The sequence below is a fragment of the Pongo pygmaeus genome, chromosome 16, assembly GCF_028885625.2.
Source record: "Pongo pygmaeus isolate AG05252 chromosome 16, NHGRI_mPonPyg2-v2.0_pri, whole genome shotgun sequence".
In the NCBI taxonomy this organism is placed as follows: Eukaryota; Metazoa; Chordata; class Mammalia; order Primates; family Hominidae; genus Pongo; species Pongo pygmaeus.
In genome coordinates, this window is record NC_072389.2 from 98,620,307 (window position 1) to 98,638,574 (window position 18,268).

General features: G+C 37.7%; 1 protein-coding gene across 15 annotated transcripts in view; it reads left to right on the forward strand.

The window, feature by feature from the left end:
- CHD2 (chromodomain helicase DNA binding protein 2) overlaps nt 1-18,268 on the forward strand; it is a 144,311-nt gene that overhangs the window by 53,355 nt on the left and 72,688 nt on the right. For 13 of the 15 annotated variants that reach the window (XM_054451835.2, XM_054451833.2, XM_054451839.2 and 10 more), the window contains 9 exons: nt 934-1,041; nt 2,993-3,133; nt 5,023-5,156; nt 6,042-6,267; nt 7,619-7,719; nt 9,018-9,062; nt 9,233-9,411; nt 12,155-12,279; nt 16,582-16,798. In XM_054451835.2, coding sequence (XP_054307810.1) covers nt 934-1,041; nt 2,993-3,133; nt 5,023-5,156; nt 6,042-6,267; nt 7,619-7,719; nt 9,018-9,062; nt 9,233-9,411; nt 12,155-12,279; nt 16,582-16,798 — 1,276 coding nt within the window. Of the gene's footprint in view, nt 1-933; nt 1,042-2,992; nt 3,134-5,022; nt 5,157-6,041; nt 6,268-7,618; nt 7,720-9,017; nt 9,063-9,232; nt 9,412-12,154; nt 12,439-16,581; nt 16,799-18,268 lie in introns of those variants that run through there. The other 2 variants (XM_054451841.1, XM_054451842.2) reach the window with 1 other exon arrangement.

Consider the following 18,268-nt stretch of genomic DNA (forward strand, 5'->3'; position numbering starts at 1 on the left):
TGTATCTAATAATTATTAAAAACTACATCTTTAGCTGAACAGATTATTTAGTTATATGATAGGTTTATTGTTGAAAAATAATTATAGGGACTGTTTCCTTAAATGTATTCTAAAGACTTAAAATATCTAGTATAGTGGTTCTCAGAGTTTCTACCCAGTGTCAGCATTACTTGAATTTGTTGAAATTCCTGTTTTTTAGGCCTCAACTGAGACCTACTGCATCAGGAACTCTGACTAGGGCCCAGAAATCTTTTTGTGTGTGTGTGTGGGGTGGAGGCAGATAGGGGCAGGGTTTCGCTCTTACCACCTAGACTGAAGTACAGTGGCAAAATCACAGCTCACTGCAACCTCAAACTCCTGGGTTCAAGTGATCCTTCCCGCCTCCTTAGCCTCTTTAGTAACTAGGACTGTAGACATGCTCCACCAGGCCTGGCTCAATTTTAAAATTTTAACTTCAATTTTTGTAGAGAGGTATCTTGTATTGCTCAGATTGGTCTTGAACTCCTGGACTCAAGTGAAACTCCCGCCTTGGCCTCCCAAAGTGCTGAGATTACAGGCGTGAACCATCTCACTTGGCCCAGAAATCTTTTTTAACAAGCCCTTTAGGTGGTTCTGATACATTCTAAAATTTTGGAAGCACTGATCTTGTGCATGTTATGGTTTCAATCTTGTCAATAATAGTAGTAAATTAAAAAAAATACATATATATCCATTCTTACTTATTTTTGTTACTGGAGATAAAATAGGAATAGATATTATGTAGTCCAGGAAGGATCACAATTCAAGTTTAAACGGAGCTAGAATCTCTTCTAGCATGTCTGAAATGTGCATGTTCTGCCCTTTGGATAGTAAAATTGAAATTGGTTTTGTCAGATTATTTATCTTGAAGGATTCTTTTAGAAAAAAATTACTTTGTTTTGCTTTTGATCGCAGAGAAAAATGGAAACAGGAACCCTCAGAAGATGAACAGGAACAAGGCACCAGTGCAGAGAGTGAGCCAGAACAAAAGAAAGTAAAAGCCAGAAGACCTGTCCCCAGAAGGTGCACTGTTTGCTTAAGATCTCTACTTCTGGATGAGCTTAATCTTCCATAGATTGGGAAGGATAATGTCCTGCTGAAATGAGAGTTTTAATGAGATGCGTTGTGTTTTGATTCTGGGTTTTAGATGTCTGCAGTTCACTTTCAGCCAGCCTACATTGCAGGTCTTACTGCTTCTTTCTTCACAGACTAGCTGTCGTGGGGCAAACATGTCTTCCACTTTTAGTAAAACTCCTTATATGTTTGGCCAGGGTACAGTCTCTTTTTGGGAGAACAAATTGTTTAAAACACTGTTTGCCTGGCTTAAAGCATACTTGAGTGGTTTATTACCTTGTTCATAAAATCTATGTAACATTAAGCAAATAATCTGATTGTGTAGAGAAGGAGGTAGGCTGAAATAGCAGCAAATTATGCTAATTTTTGATAAGACAGATGGCAGCCTAAGATAGTGATGACAGGAAAAGGGAGTCAGAAGACAGGCCTCAGGGAAAATTACCTCCTTGTAGTATTGCTTAGAATGGACTCAGCAAACTATGCCCTTTGGGCCAAATTTCATCCACCACCTATTTTTATATGGCCTGTGAGCTAAGAATAGTTTTTATAGGTGAACATTTCTAATTTACAGTTTAAGGATGGAGAGCACTAAATTTGAACTCCAATTAAGTGAAGTGTTACCCCTCAAAAACAATTCTGTTCTCATTAGTAGATATATATTGCAGTAAATGTACCCTATTATTTCATTTTGAATTTTATAAAAAAATTTGTGAAAATTTATTTTCTTTCATTATGTAAGGACCTATATATTGGTCCCCATTTTGCCTCTTGGCTGGCAGAGCCTAAAATATTTACTCTCTGGCCATTTACAGAAAAAGTTTGCCAACCTCTGGCCTAGGACATTGTACTTACCACCCAACCCCAGCAGGGGAATTTGTCAACTGAATTTTATCTTATTTTATCTCAGCTTAATGAGTTTATCTCAGAACTGTCACACCAGTTCTGTCTTTTAGAATTTTACTCATTATTTATTACATCGTTGATTATCTGTTTAGGTTTGGTTATGAGAAAGGTATGGGAGGTATGAGAGAAAGAGATAATAAATGTGATCATGAGTTTCCATTTCTCTCCCTCTCTTACTTCTTTCACCTTTTTATCACTGATGGAATATTTGGGGCTTTCCTTATGTGAGCTTCTAGACTGTGGCTTTCAATCCTGGCCATCTCCCTGGTCTGTCCAAGTTAATTCTGTGATAGGGCACACAGTCTCTTAGGTAGTATTCCAGGTATATTGTATACACATACAATAAAAACTTATGTATAGTTACTTCTTGTGCTTTGCTTTCTTCACACAGATAATAGCATCCTCTGCTTCTTGTTCTGTAGGTTTCTTTATCCTGGAAATCCTTTCATATTAGTATACAAAAAACTCTTTTTTTTTTTTATGAGTACATGGTACTGTTTAGTTTCCAGTTGAAGAATATTTAGAGTTTTCTTAATGTTTTGTTATTGCAAATAATGCTATAGTGAATACTTTATTATGCCTGTTTAGGTGTATATCAATAGGATTAATTCCTACAAGTAAAACTGTTAATTCCTACAAGTAAAATAGTTTGATAGCTATTTCCAGTTTGCCCACCAAAGAGATACTACCGTGAACAACATGGTGTGTATGTGTTTGTATATCAGGTAATCCTGATGAACATTTATGAAACATTCACATTCTTTCCCATAAATGAGAGAGGACTATCAGCATTAGAATGACCTTCCTGTTGAAAATCCAGATTTCTAGTGAATTAGAATTTCAGGGAGTAGGGCTCAAGAATATGCATGTTTAACATTCCTCAAGTGAAATGTTACATTCTGATGTATGAACCACTGCTCTGGGAAATACTGTTATATAAAGTAGACACCAAATGATAAACTGAAGACTTAGCCTTTTGTTTCTCTTCTCATTTTAGAACAGTGCCCAAACCTCGTGTTAAAAAGCAGCCGAAGACTCAGCGTGGAAAGAGAAAAAAGCAAGATTCTTCTGATGAGGATGATGATGATGACGAAGCTCCCAAAAGGCAGACTCGTCGAAGAGCGGCTAAAAATGTTAGGTAAGTTGTATACCAGAAGTGTTTCACTGGTGTGATGTCATAAAGTAGTTGGTTAGATTTTGGTTCTCATAAGTCCGGGGTTGTGCACTTAATAGATGAAAATAACAACCTATGTCCTGAAGTTGTTTTCAGAAATCTGGTTAGCTTTCTTGCAAAAAGAATGGTATTGAGCCAAGGGGAATATCAAAAGAGTAGCAATAGCTCATTTGAAGCCTTCATTCCTAAAAAACACCACAAGTTCATGTCCTGTCCAATGGTGACTTAGTGGCATTATCTTCATTTCATAACATATTTTTCCATTAAAGATATTTGGATTATATTCCTACTTCTTCTGAATTGCTCTTTGAATCACAGACACTTTTCTGAGATTCAGCTTAATGTATTGCTACTTGAATCTGATTTTATCAAGTACTAATAGGATATGAAGCATTAATAGCAATTATCATTAGTGAAATAGGCCAGGCGTGGTGGCTCATGCCTGTAATTCCAACACTTTGGGAGGCTGAGGCCGGCAGATTGCTTGAGCCCAGGAGTTTGAGACCAGCCTGGACAACAGGGTGAGACCCTGTCTCTACAAAAAATAAGAAAAAGTTAGCCGAGTGTGGTGGCGGCATTCACCTGCAGTCCCAGCTACTTGGGAGGCTGAGGTGGGAGAATCCTGGGAGATGGAGGTTGCAGTGAGTTGAGATCACGCCACTGCACTCCACCCTAGGCAAAAAAGCTAGATCCTGTCTCAAAAAAGAAAAAGAAAAATGAAATAAAGGAACAGATATATGCAAACACTAGTAGTTTACTTTATAGAAATCAAGTATTTATTTTTTTAGATTTTACAGATTTCTTTTGTTCTTCATAGAGATGGTGAAAATGAATCCTAGAGACATTCATAACTTATTCAATGTATCCAGTTAATAATTCCAAAGCTAGGACTAGGCTTTGAGTATGCTAGTATATAGCCTAGCACTTTTTCTTACTACAACTGTACTACATCCAGGATTGTTTTTCTTTCTTGTGACTCAATCATTCGTTGTTAATATGTGATAGGAAGTTACATATATATATATATATATAAAAATTTTTTTTTTTTTTTTGAGACGGAGTCTTGCTGTGTTGCCCAGGCTAGAGTGCAGTGGCGTGATCTCAGATCACTGCAACCTCTGCCTCCCGGATTCAAGTGATTCTCCTGCCTCAGCCTCCAGAGTAGCTGGGATTACAGGCACCCGCCATGCCAGCTAATTTTTGTATTTTTAGTAGATACGGGGTTCACCATGTTGGCCAGGCTGGTTTCTAACTCCTGACCTAGTGATTCACCTGCATCAGCCTCCCAAAGTGCAGGGATTACAGGTGTGAGCCTCCGCGCCTAGCCAATATTTTTCTTTTTTTAAACCAGGAAGTACTTGTGTTGAAGCTTCCAGCAGTTTGGGAATATTTAAATTTCATATTCTTATTACTGGGAGACAACATACAGGGTTGACATTTTTAATTTTAGAAATATTGCTTCTCTTTTTGCCTGATGAAATAGTAGCAAATTTTTTCTTCCATTATGCTTTTTCTTTTTTTGTGGTAGTCTGCTTGTTTACATAATAATCTGATACTAAAAAATGAAAAAAATAGAAGTGTCCTTATAATTTTCTATATCTTGCTTATACAAATTAGTATAAATATAGAATTTTTATTTTCAAATTGAGTTAGACTCCCTACAGTTGTACAGGAGCATGCATCAGCACTTTAGGAAAAAAAAGCAAGCTTTGAGCCTACTGAATGGCAGATCTATAAAACTACACGTTTTTGGAACCAAAAGGGTATGTTTTCTTATTCTAGTGATGGTTATGTGTGGCATTTTAATTCTGAAGAGATCATTTCTCATTTATTCAGCATTATTCCTCTTGCAGTTACAAAGAAGATGATGACTTTGAGACTGACTCAGATGATCTCATTGAAATGACTGGAGAAGGAGTTGATGAACAGCAAGATAATAGTGAAACTATTGAAAAAGTCTTAGATTCAAGACTGGGAAAGAAAGGAGGTATGTGTATTTGGGGAGCAAATTACATTTTGTGTATGCTCAGTAAGGCTTAGATTTTAGGTATTTTAACTCTGATGTGATGAATTTTAGTCTCCTGCTGTATTTGTTGTGATATGTAGAAGTCTTTCTGACCCAGTGTTTCAGAGCCGAGGACAAAGGAATGTGTCCACTATGTCTTTAAGATTTTAAATTAAGCTAGTATAGATAAGTGTCAATGTTTCATAAAGCAGTGATACAGCAGAGATACCTGCTAATTAACATTAAGCAAATCCACCTTTGGTTATTTGTTTCTTAATCTCCTTGTGAAAATATCAAACTGGTTAAATAAATATTTTGGTAATATTGAAGATTTTTAAATATCTAATTTAGATATCTCATAACTAAGTTGCATTAAAGTAAACTTTCTGTAATGGAAATACCAAAATAATACTTAATGCTTTTTCTTTTGGCTTTTTTTTTTTTTTTTTTTTCATTCTGGCTTCTATTGAGGTTAAGAAAGTTAACCGGGGACTTCGAGTAGGGGAGGTTAGAGGAGGATATTTTGGTGTTCTATCCTTAGTCTTGGAGAGAGGGATTTGTTTTCCGAGTTAGTAAGGGACCAAAACAAAAGGATGTTGCTGCTCTGTTTTTATTGTTTTTGAAAAGGGATTTCTTTGATTTCACCTGCAAATTTAGGAATATGTAAAATTTGGGTTTACATTTTTAAAATATTTGAAATTTTTGATTGAGTCCATTCTGTGTTGTTTGTGAGTTTGTACTTATTTCAAGTTGAAGTATTTTGATGCTTCATCCACAAAGGGAGTCTTTAGAGAATTGCATTCTTGGGAAGCTTTTTAATATCTGGTGTAATATGCTCTCTCTGAAGTGTACTTAATCCTTTTGCAGCCACTGGAGCTTCTACTACTGTATATGCGATTGAAGCTAATGGGGACCCTAGTGGTGACTTTGACACTGAAAAGGATGAAGGTGAAATCCAGTACCTCATCAAGTGGAAGGGTTGGTCTTACATCCACAGCACATGGGAGAGTGAAGAATCCTTACAGCAACAGAAAGTGAAGGGCCTAAAAAAACTAGAGAACTTCAAGAAAAAAGAGGATGAAATCAAACAATGGTATATTTTCCATCATGGATTAAAGAAATATATTTGCAGCCTGAAAGAAGGGAAGGTTTTAAAATAATGCATGGAGATCACAGCTATCTAGAATCTCAGATTTTGCTTTGATCATCTAAACATGGAGCCGTTTACAATTCTATTTTATAAGATTGTGACCTTAAGATACTATATTTTTATATATGGCTACCAAGTTTTTGGAGTTAACTAGCTTATGGAGCATTATTCACACATTCTTTAGTTTTCACAATAAATGCATGAGATTTGTACTGTTATTACCCATTTTGTAGATGGGGAGAATACGGCACACAGCAATTCTGCAGGTGGACTCAGGATTTGAACTCTGATGCCCTGAATCCAGAGCTCATTCTCTTAAGCACCCTGTTATTTTCCTGTAGTCAGGCTGGGGTGGCTTAGATGTAGAGAGTTAATATTCTGGAACTCTCTGGGTTATGATATACTTAAAACTAATTCTGGTTTTGTACAATTTGCAGAAATGATGTGAAGGAAATGATTAGGTAACTACTGAAACTGTGATAGTCCTCGTGTGTTTAGTTTACTTACAGCCTTGAATGTCTGGGTGTTGCATATGGGAAATAATGTGGAGCTATAGCACACAAAAACCTAAACTGGGTAATAATGGTATCAAATTCAGCCTGAAGACATACCTGTCTGTGTGGTGTGATCAGCCTATTTTTGTGTCTGCAATGTGCACAGATTTTTGTGTCTGGAATGTGGACAGTAATTCTGGTTTTACTACTGTGCAAAATGTGCTACTTTAGTAAATTACATGTTTTTTCTTTGACTCAAAACTGAAAATATGTACCCCTTAGATGGTGAAGTAGGCTTGTAAAGCAGTTAGAAATTGAAATCCTCTGAAATATAATAATTCTAATATTAAGTTGCTGCTGTTGTCATCTGAAAGGTTTTGGTAATAAGAATAACTAGTTTTACAAGTCATGTTTAATCAATCCTAAAACTCATACTTATATAAGAAAGGGCATACAGTTTTATTATCCTGATTTTTTTAGATGTATGAATTTGTCACATGAATCTGTCACATAAAATAGTTATTTCTGGGTCTCTTTTTAGACAGGACACATCAGAGGCAGGTAATTGGTATATCCTTCTATGAGTGTAAGGTTTTCAGTGTTCTCTAAAAGTGTTTTTTTTGTTTGTTTGTTTTGTTTTGTTTTGTAAAATCTCTGGCTTAATTACTAGTAAAGATTACTTAAGGGGCAAATGGGAGTAAAAAAATAAGTTTTCTTTTCCACCTTTGACTTTTACTTTGATGTATGTAGATCCCCAAACTTTAGTTTATGTGTACTTTTTCTGTCTGTCTGCCATTCAGGTTAGGGAAAGTTTCTCCTGAAGATGTAGAATATTTCAATTGCCAACAGGAGCTGGCTTCAGAGTTGAATAAACAGTATCAGATAGTAGAAAGAGTAATAGGTAAGTACATAGTAACTCACTTCAGCCATATTTGAACTTGAGGAATAGTGGCTTTTGCTTTTGGAAGTAATGTAAATTTTAAAAATGCACTTTGGAGACTAGACAGGTCCTAGATTTATTTTAAAGGAAAAGCTAAGAAGATTTGCTGGTAAATTTGGATGTGGTGGATGAGAGAAAGAGGTGTTAAGTATGACCTCAAGATTTGTGGCCTAAACATGTAGAATTTTAGAGGTACCATTTACCGAAGTGGAAAGATGAAGGGAAGAGCTGATCATTGGAGTGGAAACCAAGAGCTTAGTTTGATATTTGTAAGTTTGATTTACTTCTTAGTCATCTAACTGAAGAATATAGTGAAGGCTGGAGCATATGTGAACCTGGAGCTTAGAACTCTTTAGTCTGGGCTGGAGATTTAAATTTGGAAATTGGTCAGTATTTAGATGGTATTTAAAGGCTAAGATTGAACAGGACCATCAGAAATAGAGTATCACATGGTAAGAAGAAGTAGTCTGAGAGCATTTCAGCGTTTGGAAGTCAGAAAGAAGCTAGCAAAGGAGACTGAGAAAGAACAGTCGGTGAGACAGGAGGAGAGCTGAGAGAGAGTGGTGGAAGCCTAGTGATTCCCATAGCCGGGAGAGAGGACATGCTGTCAGTCAAGGACGATTAGGACTGAGACTTGATCTGTGAATTTGGCACTGGCGAAACGCATCCATGGAGTGGTGGGAGTGCGGCCTGATTAGGGTAGGTTCAAGAGAAAATGAGGGGATAGCAAGTATAAACAACTCGTTGGGGGAGTTTTCTTACAAAGGGGAACAGAGAAGTGGAGTGTCAGCCTGAGAGAGAGATGAGAAAAAGAATTTTCTTCTTCTTCTTTTTTTTTTTTTTTTTTTTTTGAGATGGTGTCTTGCTCTGTTGCCCAGGCTGGAGTGCAGTAGCGTGATCTCGGCTCACTGCAACCTCTGCCTCCCGGGTTCAAGTGATTCTCCTGCCTCGGCCTTCCCAGTAGCTGGGATTACAGGCACCCCCCACCCCCACCACGCCTGGCTAATTTCTATATTTTTAGTAGAGACAGAGTTTCACCATGTTGGCCAGGTTGGTCTTGAACTCCTGGTCTCAAGCAGTCTGCCTGCCTTGGCCTCCCAAAGTGCTGGGATTACAGGTGTGAGCCACTATAATCCCACTTTTTTTTCTTTTTTAAGATGTGAGGTAGTAGAATATATTTGCATTTTATTCATAGAACCTAAAATCTTTCATTCTTCATTGTGTTTATAACTTTTCTGTCTTATTTTGTATTTGTTTAGCTGTGAAGACAAGTAAATCTACATTGGGTCAAACAGATTTTCCAGGTAAGCAAGAAATTTTATTTATAAATGTTCTTCAACATTTCAGAACAGTGTGTTTTGCAGATTATTTGGTTTTGCCACATGATGTTTTATTGATTATGCATAAAACAGAATGTCATTTTTCACTTTTAATTGACAGTTGCTAATCTATAAATTTTTTTTATATGAAATAGCTCATAGTCGGAAGCCGGCACCCTCAAATGAGCCTGAATATCTATGTAAATGGATGGGACTTCCCTATTCAGAGTGTAGCTGGGAAGATGAAGCCCTCATTGGAAAGAAGTTCCAGAATTGCATTGACAGCTTCCACAGTAGGAACAACTCAAAAACCATCCCAACAAGAGAATGCAAGGTATGGTGATGGTTGGCTTTTGTTTTTTCAGGGAGAAGATATACTGATAAAGAGGACTGGTCACATATGTGCTGAGAAAATATTACAAAATGAAATGATGATTGCCATTTTGAAGTGAAAGAAGATGATTTAAATGTGACATTAAAGCAAAAGGAGAGAATGAATTATTTCATGGCTTTGCTGACTTCTTTAATCTTGCAATTTACATAATTAGAAATAGAGATATTTTAGAGAATACTTGAAAGGATTTAGGCACTTTTATTTTATTTTATTTTATTATTTTATTTTGAAACAGAGTTTCACTCTGTCGCCCAGGCTAGAGTGCACTGGCGCTATCTTGGCTAACTGCAACCTCTGTCTCCTGGGTTCAAGTGATTCTCCTGCCTCAGCCTCCTGAGCAGCTGGGATTACAGGCACACACCGCCACTTCCAGCTAATTTTTTGTATTTTTAGCAGAGATGGGGTTTCACCATGTTGGTCAGGCTGGTCTCAAACTCCTGACCTCAAATGATCCACCCACCTTGGCCTCCCAAAGTGCTAGGATTACAGGCGTGAGTCACCATGCCCAGCTGCATTTAGGCACTTTAAAAGAGAAGTGAAGCCAGTTGCAGTGGCTCACACCTGTGGTTCCAGCTACTTGGGAGGCTGAGGCGGCAGGATTGCTTGAGCACAGGGGTTTGAGGCCAACCTGGGCAAGATTGTGATACCCGTTCTCTAAAAAAATAAAACAGAGAGTGGGAAGTGATAGAAAAGGCGAGTGTCTTTGAATTCTAAGTTAGAAATTAAATATATAGGCTTATTTGCTAGATTGGCTGAATAAATCCTTTCCTTGGAATTTATTCCATCAGGAAACTGATGTGCTTGGGTCCTCAGTAATGAAATATCAGACAAGTGATATGTCTCTGAGAAGTTGACATTCATGTTAATGGCACTAGAATTCTATCTGTGAAAACCAGTATTTAATTGCCAAAGAGTGTGATAGGGAAAATGTGGTCAGAGAAGCACCGATGTAGAAGTCTCTCAGCTCCAGTGGTCATTTAATGGGTTTTAAGAGAAAGTTGTGGTTGTTGAACTGCCTCTGGCCCTTGTATAACGGATTGGTGCTGCTGGCTATACAGACAAGAGGGGGCCCAGGGTATTGCCCTCCTATGAAAGGTATCAAGAGAAAGATTCTTATAGTTCAATAGGAGAACTGCTAGACCCCAGGGGTGAGGAGAAGAGGAATGATGTTGACAAGTGCATCAAGGTCAAAGTGTGTGTGTCTTGGCTACCTCGAAGGGTATTTTGACTTTATCTTCTAGGTATTTGTACAACTGAGTACAGTGGCATTATGAATAGTTTTGTTTAGAAAGCTTCATATAATAGCAGTATATAGGAGACTCTGGAGTAAGTAATTATTAAAGCCAGAAGCTCCAGCCAGTAAGATGTCATTGAAGTCCATGAATGAAGGAGTAGTGTGAGGACAAGGGAAGTAACAGTGGCATAGAAGGAGTGGATGGGAGAACAGTTATGGGGTAGGTTTGGTAGGAGTGGATGGATGGCTGGGTTTTGGAGTTGAGAGTAACCAGTCGGATTCCATTCACTGCCAGCTGCCCTCATAGAGAGCTGAATACATCAATAACCTTATCAAATATTCTTATTAGGATGATACTTCTCATAATGTGCCCTGTAGAGCACTAATCTTCAGAGAAACGTCCCCTGAAAAAAGACTTTTGGCCATGTAACTTTGGGATACATCCCTGAATAAATTTCTTCTGTAAATTCACGCCATGGACACACATTTCAGACTTTGAAAAGTCATGAGTAAAGAAATTGTATAACTTTTTGATCGGTTGTTTCCTAAACTGATTTGGCCACAGAATCCCATTTTATGCAAACCATAGAGACTGACCTCACTAGAATGCTGTCCTTTAAGCTTCTGGGGGGTGAAAACAACCTTCCCTTCAGAAGCTTGTTGTTTCTGAAGGGAAAACCAAATTCACGCAATTAAAGAGTTTAAGGTAGATGGGCTGCATTTCTGAATTTACAAATCCTGTTATGGTGAAGATCAACTGTATTTAGCATATGACAGCTGGAGGCAATGTTTTGTACTCTTCAGAATAAGATAACATAAAGATAATTGTTTCTGAAAATAGGAGACTCTCACTGCCATATAATAGACAAGACATAAAGTGCTATTTAATGATGTTCATAGACTTATTTCAGGTAAGGGGCAAGTTAACTAAAAATATTTTATTTGAAGATGAACTAACTCTGGCTTATGGAATATAAACCATGAAGAAAGGGGTGATGGAGTGAGGTGGTGATTCACACACGAAATTTAAGTTTTTGGCCAGGCGCGGTGGCTCACGCCTGTAATCCCAGCACTGTGGGAGGCTGAGGTGGGCAGATCATGAGGTCAGGAGATCGAGACCATCCTGGCTAGCAAGGTGAAACCCCGTCTCTACTAAAAATACAAAAATAGCTGGGCGTGGGTGGTGGCAGGCGCCTGTATGTAGTCCCAGCTACTTGGGAGGCTGAGGCAGGAGAATGGCGTGAACCTGGGAGGCGGAGCTTGCAGTGAGCTGAGATTGGGCCACTGCACGCCAGCCTGGGTGACAGAGCAAGACTCCGTCTCAAAAAAAAAAAAAAAAAAAGGAAATTTAAGTTTTTATGCTTTGATGCCGAATATGTGAATTGTGGCTAGTGTTTTAACATAGTAGCAGTAAGAAAATTTTCTCAGACTTGGGCTTTTGTTTTTCAGGCCCTGAAGCAGAGACCACGATTTGTAGCTTTAAAGAAACAACCTGCATATTTAGGAGGGGAGAATCTGGAACTTCGAGATTATCAGCTAGAAGGTCTAAACTGGCTTGCTCATTCCTGGTGCAAGTAGGTAGAAAAATATAAGTGCAGTTTTCCTTACCGTTTCTGGCTTCTTTATTGTTAGATGTCAAGAATTTTTTTTTTTCTTTTGTCACACCCTTGTTGTATCTCAACCAAGAAATCTTTATACTGCATATTACAGAAATAAAAGATGATTGAGAGAAATGCTTCCTGGGAGTTTTTATGTATGTGTAATGCCATTTTATTCTGATCTAAAGAATACTTTGTTATTTCATTATTTGGTGGGTAATTTGTCATAGCCAGAAACCTTTATTATCATATGTTACTCATGAGTGTAAATAGCAAGTTAAGTCACCCAAATCTTTAATGTAGAAGGAGTTATTCAGAAGAAAGAAGAAAATGTCTTTTTCACATGTATTTTCTTTCTAGGCCAGGGAAGCCTTTAAATTAATTTCCTATAGTAGTGCTGTAGAGAATGTGATTCCCCTCCCTTCACTCCACTCCCTGCCTATATAGTCTGTAGGATTATCCTGTTCAGAGGAAGGTTGAACCTGCGAAAGTATTCTTTTTATAATAAGACCACATTAATCTTGGGGGGGGGGGCGAAAAAAAGATGAGACAATGATAGCACTGGAAGTTTAAAGGTACTTTTGGGAAGTACTTATAAATTTCCTTCACCAATTTCAAGTAGTTCCTAATTACTAAGTGCTAGGTGTTAGAAACAAATGCTTGTTTCTCGGTGCTGAAAAGAACTAGTGCTCAAGGAATTTTCTCAGCAAGGCGATTTTACTTTCTGCAGAAAGGGTGCTTCTTGGAAGCCTAATTGTCATGAGAGCACACCGAACAAAGAAAAGCAGAGGTTTTTATCCCTGACTCATTGGGTCCTTACTGCTGTGTCCTGTCTCCATTGGCTGGAGCTGGACCGCACAATCTAGACTGATTCCGATTGGCTAAAAACTTAAAACTTTCCTAAATAGATAAACGCACAATGGAAAACAAAGGAAGGGGGTTGTTTACAGGAAACTAGGAGAATAATAACATTTCCAAATAAGGAAGGGGTGTAGGCTGTAAGCCGGGAAATGCCTGGGCATGTTCAGACATGTCTGAGCAGATTATAGTCCAGAACAAATAACCTGGTTAAAGTACAAGGACACAGAATGTACTTATTCCCTTACTATATTTAACAGCCACATAGGGCTTAACAAAGAGTCAGTTATTAGCAAAAAGCAAGGGAGCTTGAAGGAAGTTAATTTCTAAAAGAAACTATTATTTCTAACACTTGTTATTTATTCTTTAACAAAAAAGGAAACTTTGAAGAGGAACTTTTTACTTTTCACATACGGATCCATTAGTCCTGGAGAATTTAACAGTGAACCAATATAGATGTATTTTGCTGTCCTTACAGAACATGCAGTGTAAGAAGTACCTTTAATGCCTACTATACACTTCTTTCCCGAAGTAACCAATTAAGTGCAAACGCTTAATGTCGTTAGTGTTTTATAGTAAAGCAAAAAGTCCTTATTTAGAATTAGATGTACAGGCCTGTGCAACATGGCAAAACCCCATCTTTACCAAGAAATACAAAAATTAGCAGGACATGGTGGCATGCTTATGTAGTCTCAGCTACTTGGGGGCTGAGGTGGGAGGATTGCTTGAGCCCAGGACGCCAAGGTTGCAGTGAACCATTTTCACACCATTGCACTCCAGCCTGGGTGACAAAGCGAAACTTTACCTTTAAAAAAAAAAAAAAAAAAAAAAGGACAGCTTAAAATATATTTTTTCCCCTCAATGCTGAAAGGAAGGTTTCTAGTTATAGAGATGCGTTTACAGTGACTTTTTCCCAAGTGAACCATCTCCTACTTTTTATCTGATAAAATCTAATACAATATTTAATACTCAGTTGTGAAAATTAGGTGTCTTGAGAAGATTGTTTGAGAATGTGGGTTTGATATAATGATTCTGAATTGCTTAAAAATGATTTTTCCTTTTAGAGGATAGTGGGACCTAATTCATCTAAATGACAGTTATAAAGTTAGATGAACTTTAATTGTGATCTAATCCTCTCATTTTATAGTTGAGGGCTCTTAGGAACAAAGGTGCCATGTACCCATCCAGTGTTGCATGGTGTTTTGTGTATAGTCCTTGGCCAGCATTTTTTAGACTTTTTATTTTTTTAGTTTTTTTGAGACTGAGTTTTGCTCTGTTGCCCAGGCTGGAGCACAGTGGAATGATCTTGGCTCACTGCAACCTCCAATTCCCAGGTTCACGTGATTCTCCTGCCTCAGTCTCTTGAGTAGCTGGGATTACAGGCACGTACCACCATGCCTGGCTAATTTTTGTATTTTTAGTAGAGACAGGGTTTCACCATGTTGGCCAAGCTGGTCTTTGAACTCCTGACCTCAAGTGATCTGCCCGCCTTGGCCTCCCAAAGTGCTGGGATTACAGCCATGAGCTACCGCGCCTCGTTAGCATTTTTTTACTTTAAACCAAAAGAATAAAAATCAATTGAAAAGGGCTCAAGCACCTGTTAAGCCCTGGTCACAGGAATGTTACATTACATAATGTGCTATTTTGGTCTGGTTCCAGAAAAACAGGTGAATCAATTCAAACCTACTGTAGTCTGCTTATGTAGACAATGGCATTTTCTAGGGGCAGGAAATATTGGAGAAACTTAACTATGCTTCCTCCTCAATAGTATTGAAAAGTGAGGGAAATGAGAAGGAAATTACTCAAAGGAATATACTACGTCGTTTAAACTGTATAGGAAATTAGGTGTACCTGAGATGTATAGGGGTATGGCTTCATCATTCTCCCTTCCACAAGTGTGATCTTCTTTGTTTCTGTATTTTACCCTTTAAACTAGCTAGTTTGTAGAACACAGAAGGTATTTTTAGAAATTATGTCTTTTTGGTGAATTAAATGTCTTGTTTTTCGAATCAGTTAGGTTGCCTTAAACTCATAAATTACTTTTAGTTCTTTCTGATTTGCTGATTAAGCACATATTATGTATACGTGCAAACTTTCAGTGTCCTTATTTTCAAGAACCTTTTTATAATGTTTGCAATCTGATGTCTTACATGTAGTCCTAATTTCCTGCCAAAATGACTGTGTTCTGTTTCCCAAATATATTTTCCTAACTGGCTGTTTCTTCAATTTTAAATTTTTTTCTTAGATACTCTTTTTCCATTAATATCCTGTTGAAATCTAGCCCATTTTGTAGAGTAGTGTTTCTCAAACTGTGGCTTAAGGTAGTGGTTCCCAACCTTTTTGGCACTAGGGACCGGTTTCGTGGAAGACAGTTTTTACACAGGCTGGGGAGGAGGGAGGGGGATGGTTTCTGGATGATTCAAGCACATTACATTTATTGTGCACTTTATTTCTATTATTATTACATTATACTATATAATGTAGAATCAGTGGGAGCCCTGAGTTTGTTTTCCTGCAACTGGACGGTCCCATCTGGGGGTGATGGGAGACAGCGACAGATCACCAGGCATTACATTCTCATAAGGAGTGTGCAACGTAGATCCCTCACATGTGTAGTTCATAGTGGGGTTCATGCTCCTATGAGAATCTAATGCCGTTGCTGATCTGACAGGAGGCAGAGCTCAGGCACTAATGCCAGCCATGGGGAGCGGCTGAAAATACAGATGAAGCTTCCCTCCGTCACCTGCTGCTCACCTTCTGCTGTGCAGCTGGGTTCCCGAGTGGAGAATCCTGGTCTGGTCTAAGGAATACCTGAGTCAGAATCTCCGAAGGTGTTTGTCAGCCCTTTTCCATATATTATTTAGTAGATCTAGGGTGGGGTCCACATGTATGATCTGTAGCCTACCCCTGCTTTAGACCAAAGTGTATTTAAAACAAGCGCCATGCACCTATACATGTATGTCTAGGAAATAGTGTGTGTGGCATTAAACAACCCAGAGGCCTGCAGTGGAACGGGGTGGGCCAGCCATAGGAGTCACCAGCGGTGCTGATAGCTTTCTCTATTGATGGAGTCTAAGATTACATGCTTGTCTTCACTTTTTACAAAGCCTGTCTTCTCTGTGATAAAAGATAGCCCATGGAAGGTGATGTGAAAAGCCTGAAGATCAAGAGTCTGACAAGGCTGTCATAGTAATCCAAGTCTGGATAGGTCACTTGTTATTCTGCTTTTTATGGTTTCTACTTTCTTCCTTATGTCGAAAGCTGAAGTAATTGCAGATGAGAAGAAATACATTTGAGGCTTATGAATGACACCTTGCTCGGCTGTTATTGTGAAGCATTGGTGTCATTGCTGTTTATGCACATTCTTTGCTTTGGTGAACTAATGATTTTTTTGTTTTTATTTATTTTTTCTTTCTGCAGAAATAATAGTGTAATCCTTGCTGATGAAATGGGCCTAGGAAAGACCATCCAGACCATATCATTCCTCTCCTACCTGTTCCACCAACACCAGCTGTATGGCCCCTTTCTTATAGTCGTCCCTTTATCCACCCTCACCTCATGGCAGAGAGAGTTTGAAATCTGGGCACCAGAGATTAACGTAGTGGTTTACATAGGTGACCTGATGAGCAGAAATACGGTGTGTAAACAAAAAGAGCTGGGATAGAATTTGTGTTATAAATGTAATTTGGAAATTGACTTAAAGCCTTTAGTAGATCATTAGTAAAATTTTTGGTTATTATTCTGATACTGTGCCATGTTCTCAATATTAGGAGGTTTATCTGTCACAAAAGTGCAACTCAGATGTTCTTTAACAAATATGCTTACTAGTTAAAAAGCAACAGCAGTATGTGAGTAGGAATCTCTTTTAGCTGGGTTGCAATATTAAATTTTTCTTCTCTCTGCCCTTTTTACTTCTAAGACTGCTTTACATGAGATAATATGGAGTTAATACTTTGTGTAATATTAATATTATTTTTGCTATCTCAATGGACATATTACTGAAAATAATCATTCTTCAAATTTCTTAATTTCTTAAACAGTGAGGTTGCATAACTTATAAAAAAGGAATAAAAGTAAAGGAAAACAAGCTATTTTAGGACTGTAGAAATAAGAATTATCCTAAACTGTTACCAAACTTTATTTGGGCATCATGAATTTAGAACACAGTGACTTAAGTTTATCTTTGTTTAGCAGATATTTTCTTTATAGTAACTTTTTTTTAAAGCACCTACTGTGTGCTAGATGTTGTGCTGGGTGCTTTACGTATAATACCTGTAATCTTCATGATAGTCTTCAAAGTTGATGGCATTCTTTCCTACTACTGATGAAGAATTGACTCAGAGAGTCTTAACACGTGACCCTAGCAAGCAAGAATGTGGCAGAGCTCAGATTCGGACACAGGTGTTTCTATCTAGTCCAGAGCTTTGCTCTTTCATCACTGTATATAAACTATTTCTGGGAAACTGCTTGTAATAAGAGCAAGCCATCAGCAATGTTTAAACATTTGAGTTACATGTTGTAATCATATATTTTCATGCAAATTCAAATTTATTTTTAGTAAATACTTTCATTAAAATTGTGTAACTTAAACACTGGCTGATTTCATTGGCCTAATTTTGAGTTTCTAAGAATATAGTTTTAGCTTTGTTAAGTCATTTGTTAACCGTTAAAGAAGAAAAAAGAGAAATTTATAGGTTTACAAAATAGCTTAAAGCACTACATTCCAAAAATGATTGCAAACAAAGAAAATGAACTCTAAAAAATTGTAGTCAGAGAAGTTTTCTTTGCTATCTCCAGTTCTCCTTTTCTTTGTTCTTTTTACCCCCACTTGGTGGCAATCACCTGTAGGCACTTACTATCTTGTTCTCCAGTTCCTAACTTGACAGCCAAACTGCAAGAGCTTTGTCATGAGTCTTCGTGCTTGCTGAGTGTCCAGTTATACTTCAGTATGAATGTGCTCATCTTTGTGTTCTTTTACATTGACGTTATTATACGTGTTGTATTATATTTTCATCTTATAAGCCTCTCTTTTTGTTGGGGGATATATCTCTTTGGTCTATGGTTGATGAAATTCCAAAGGTTGGAATTTGTTTTACTTGTTAATATA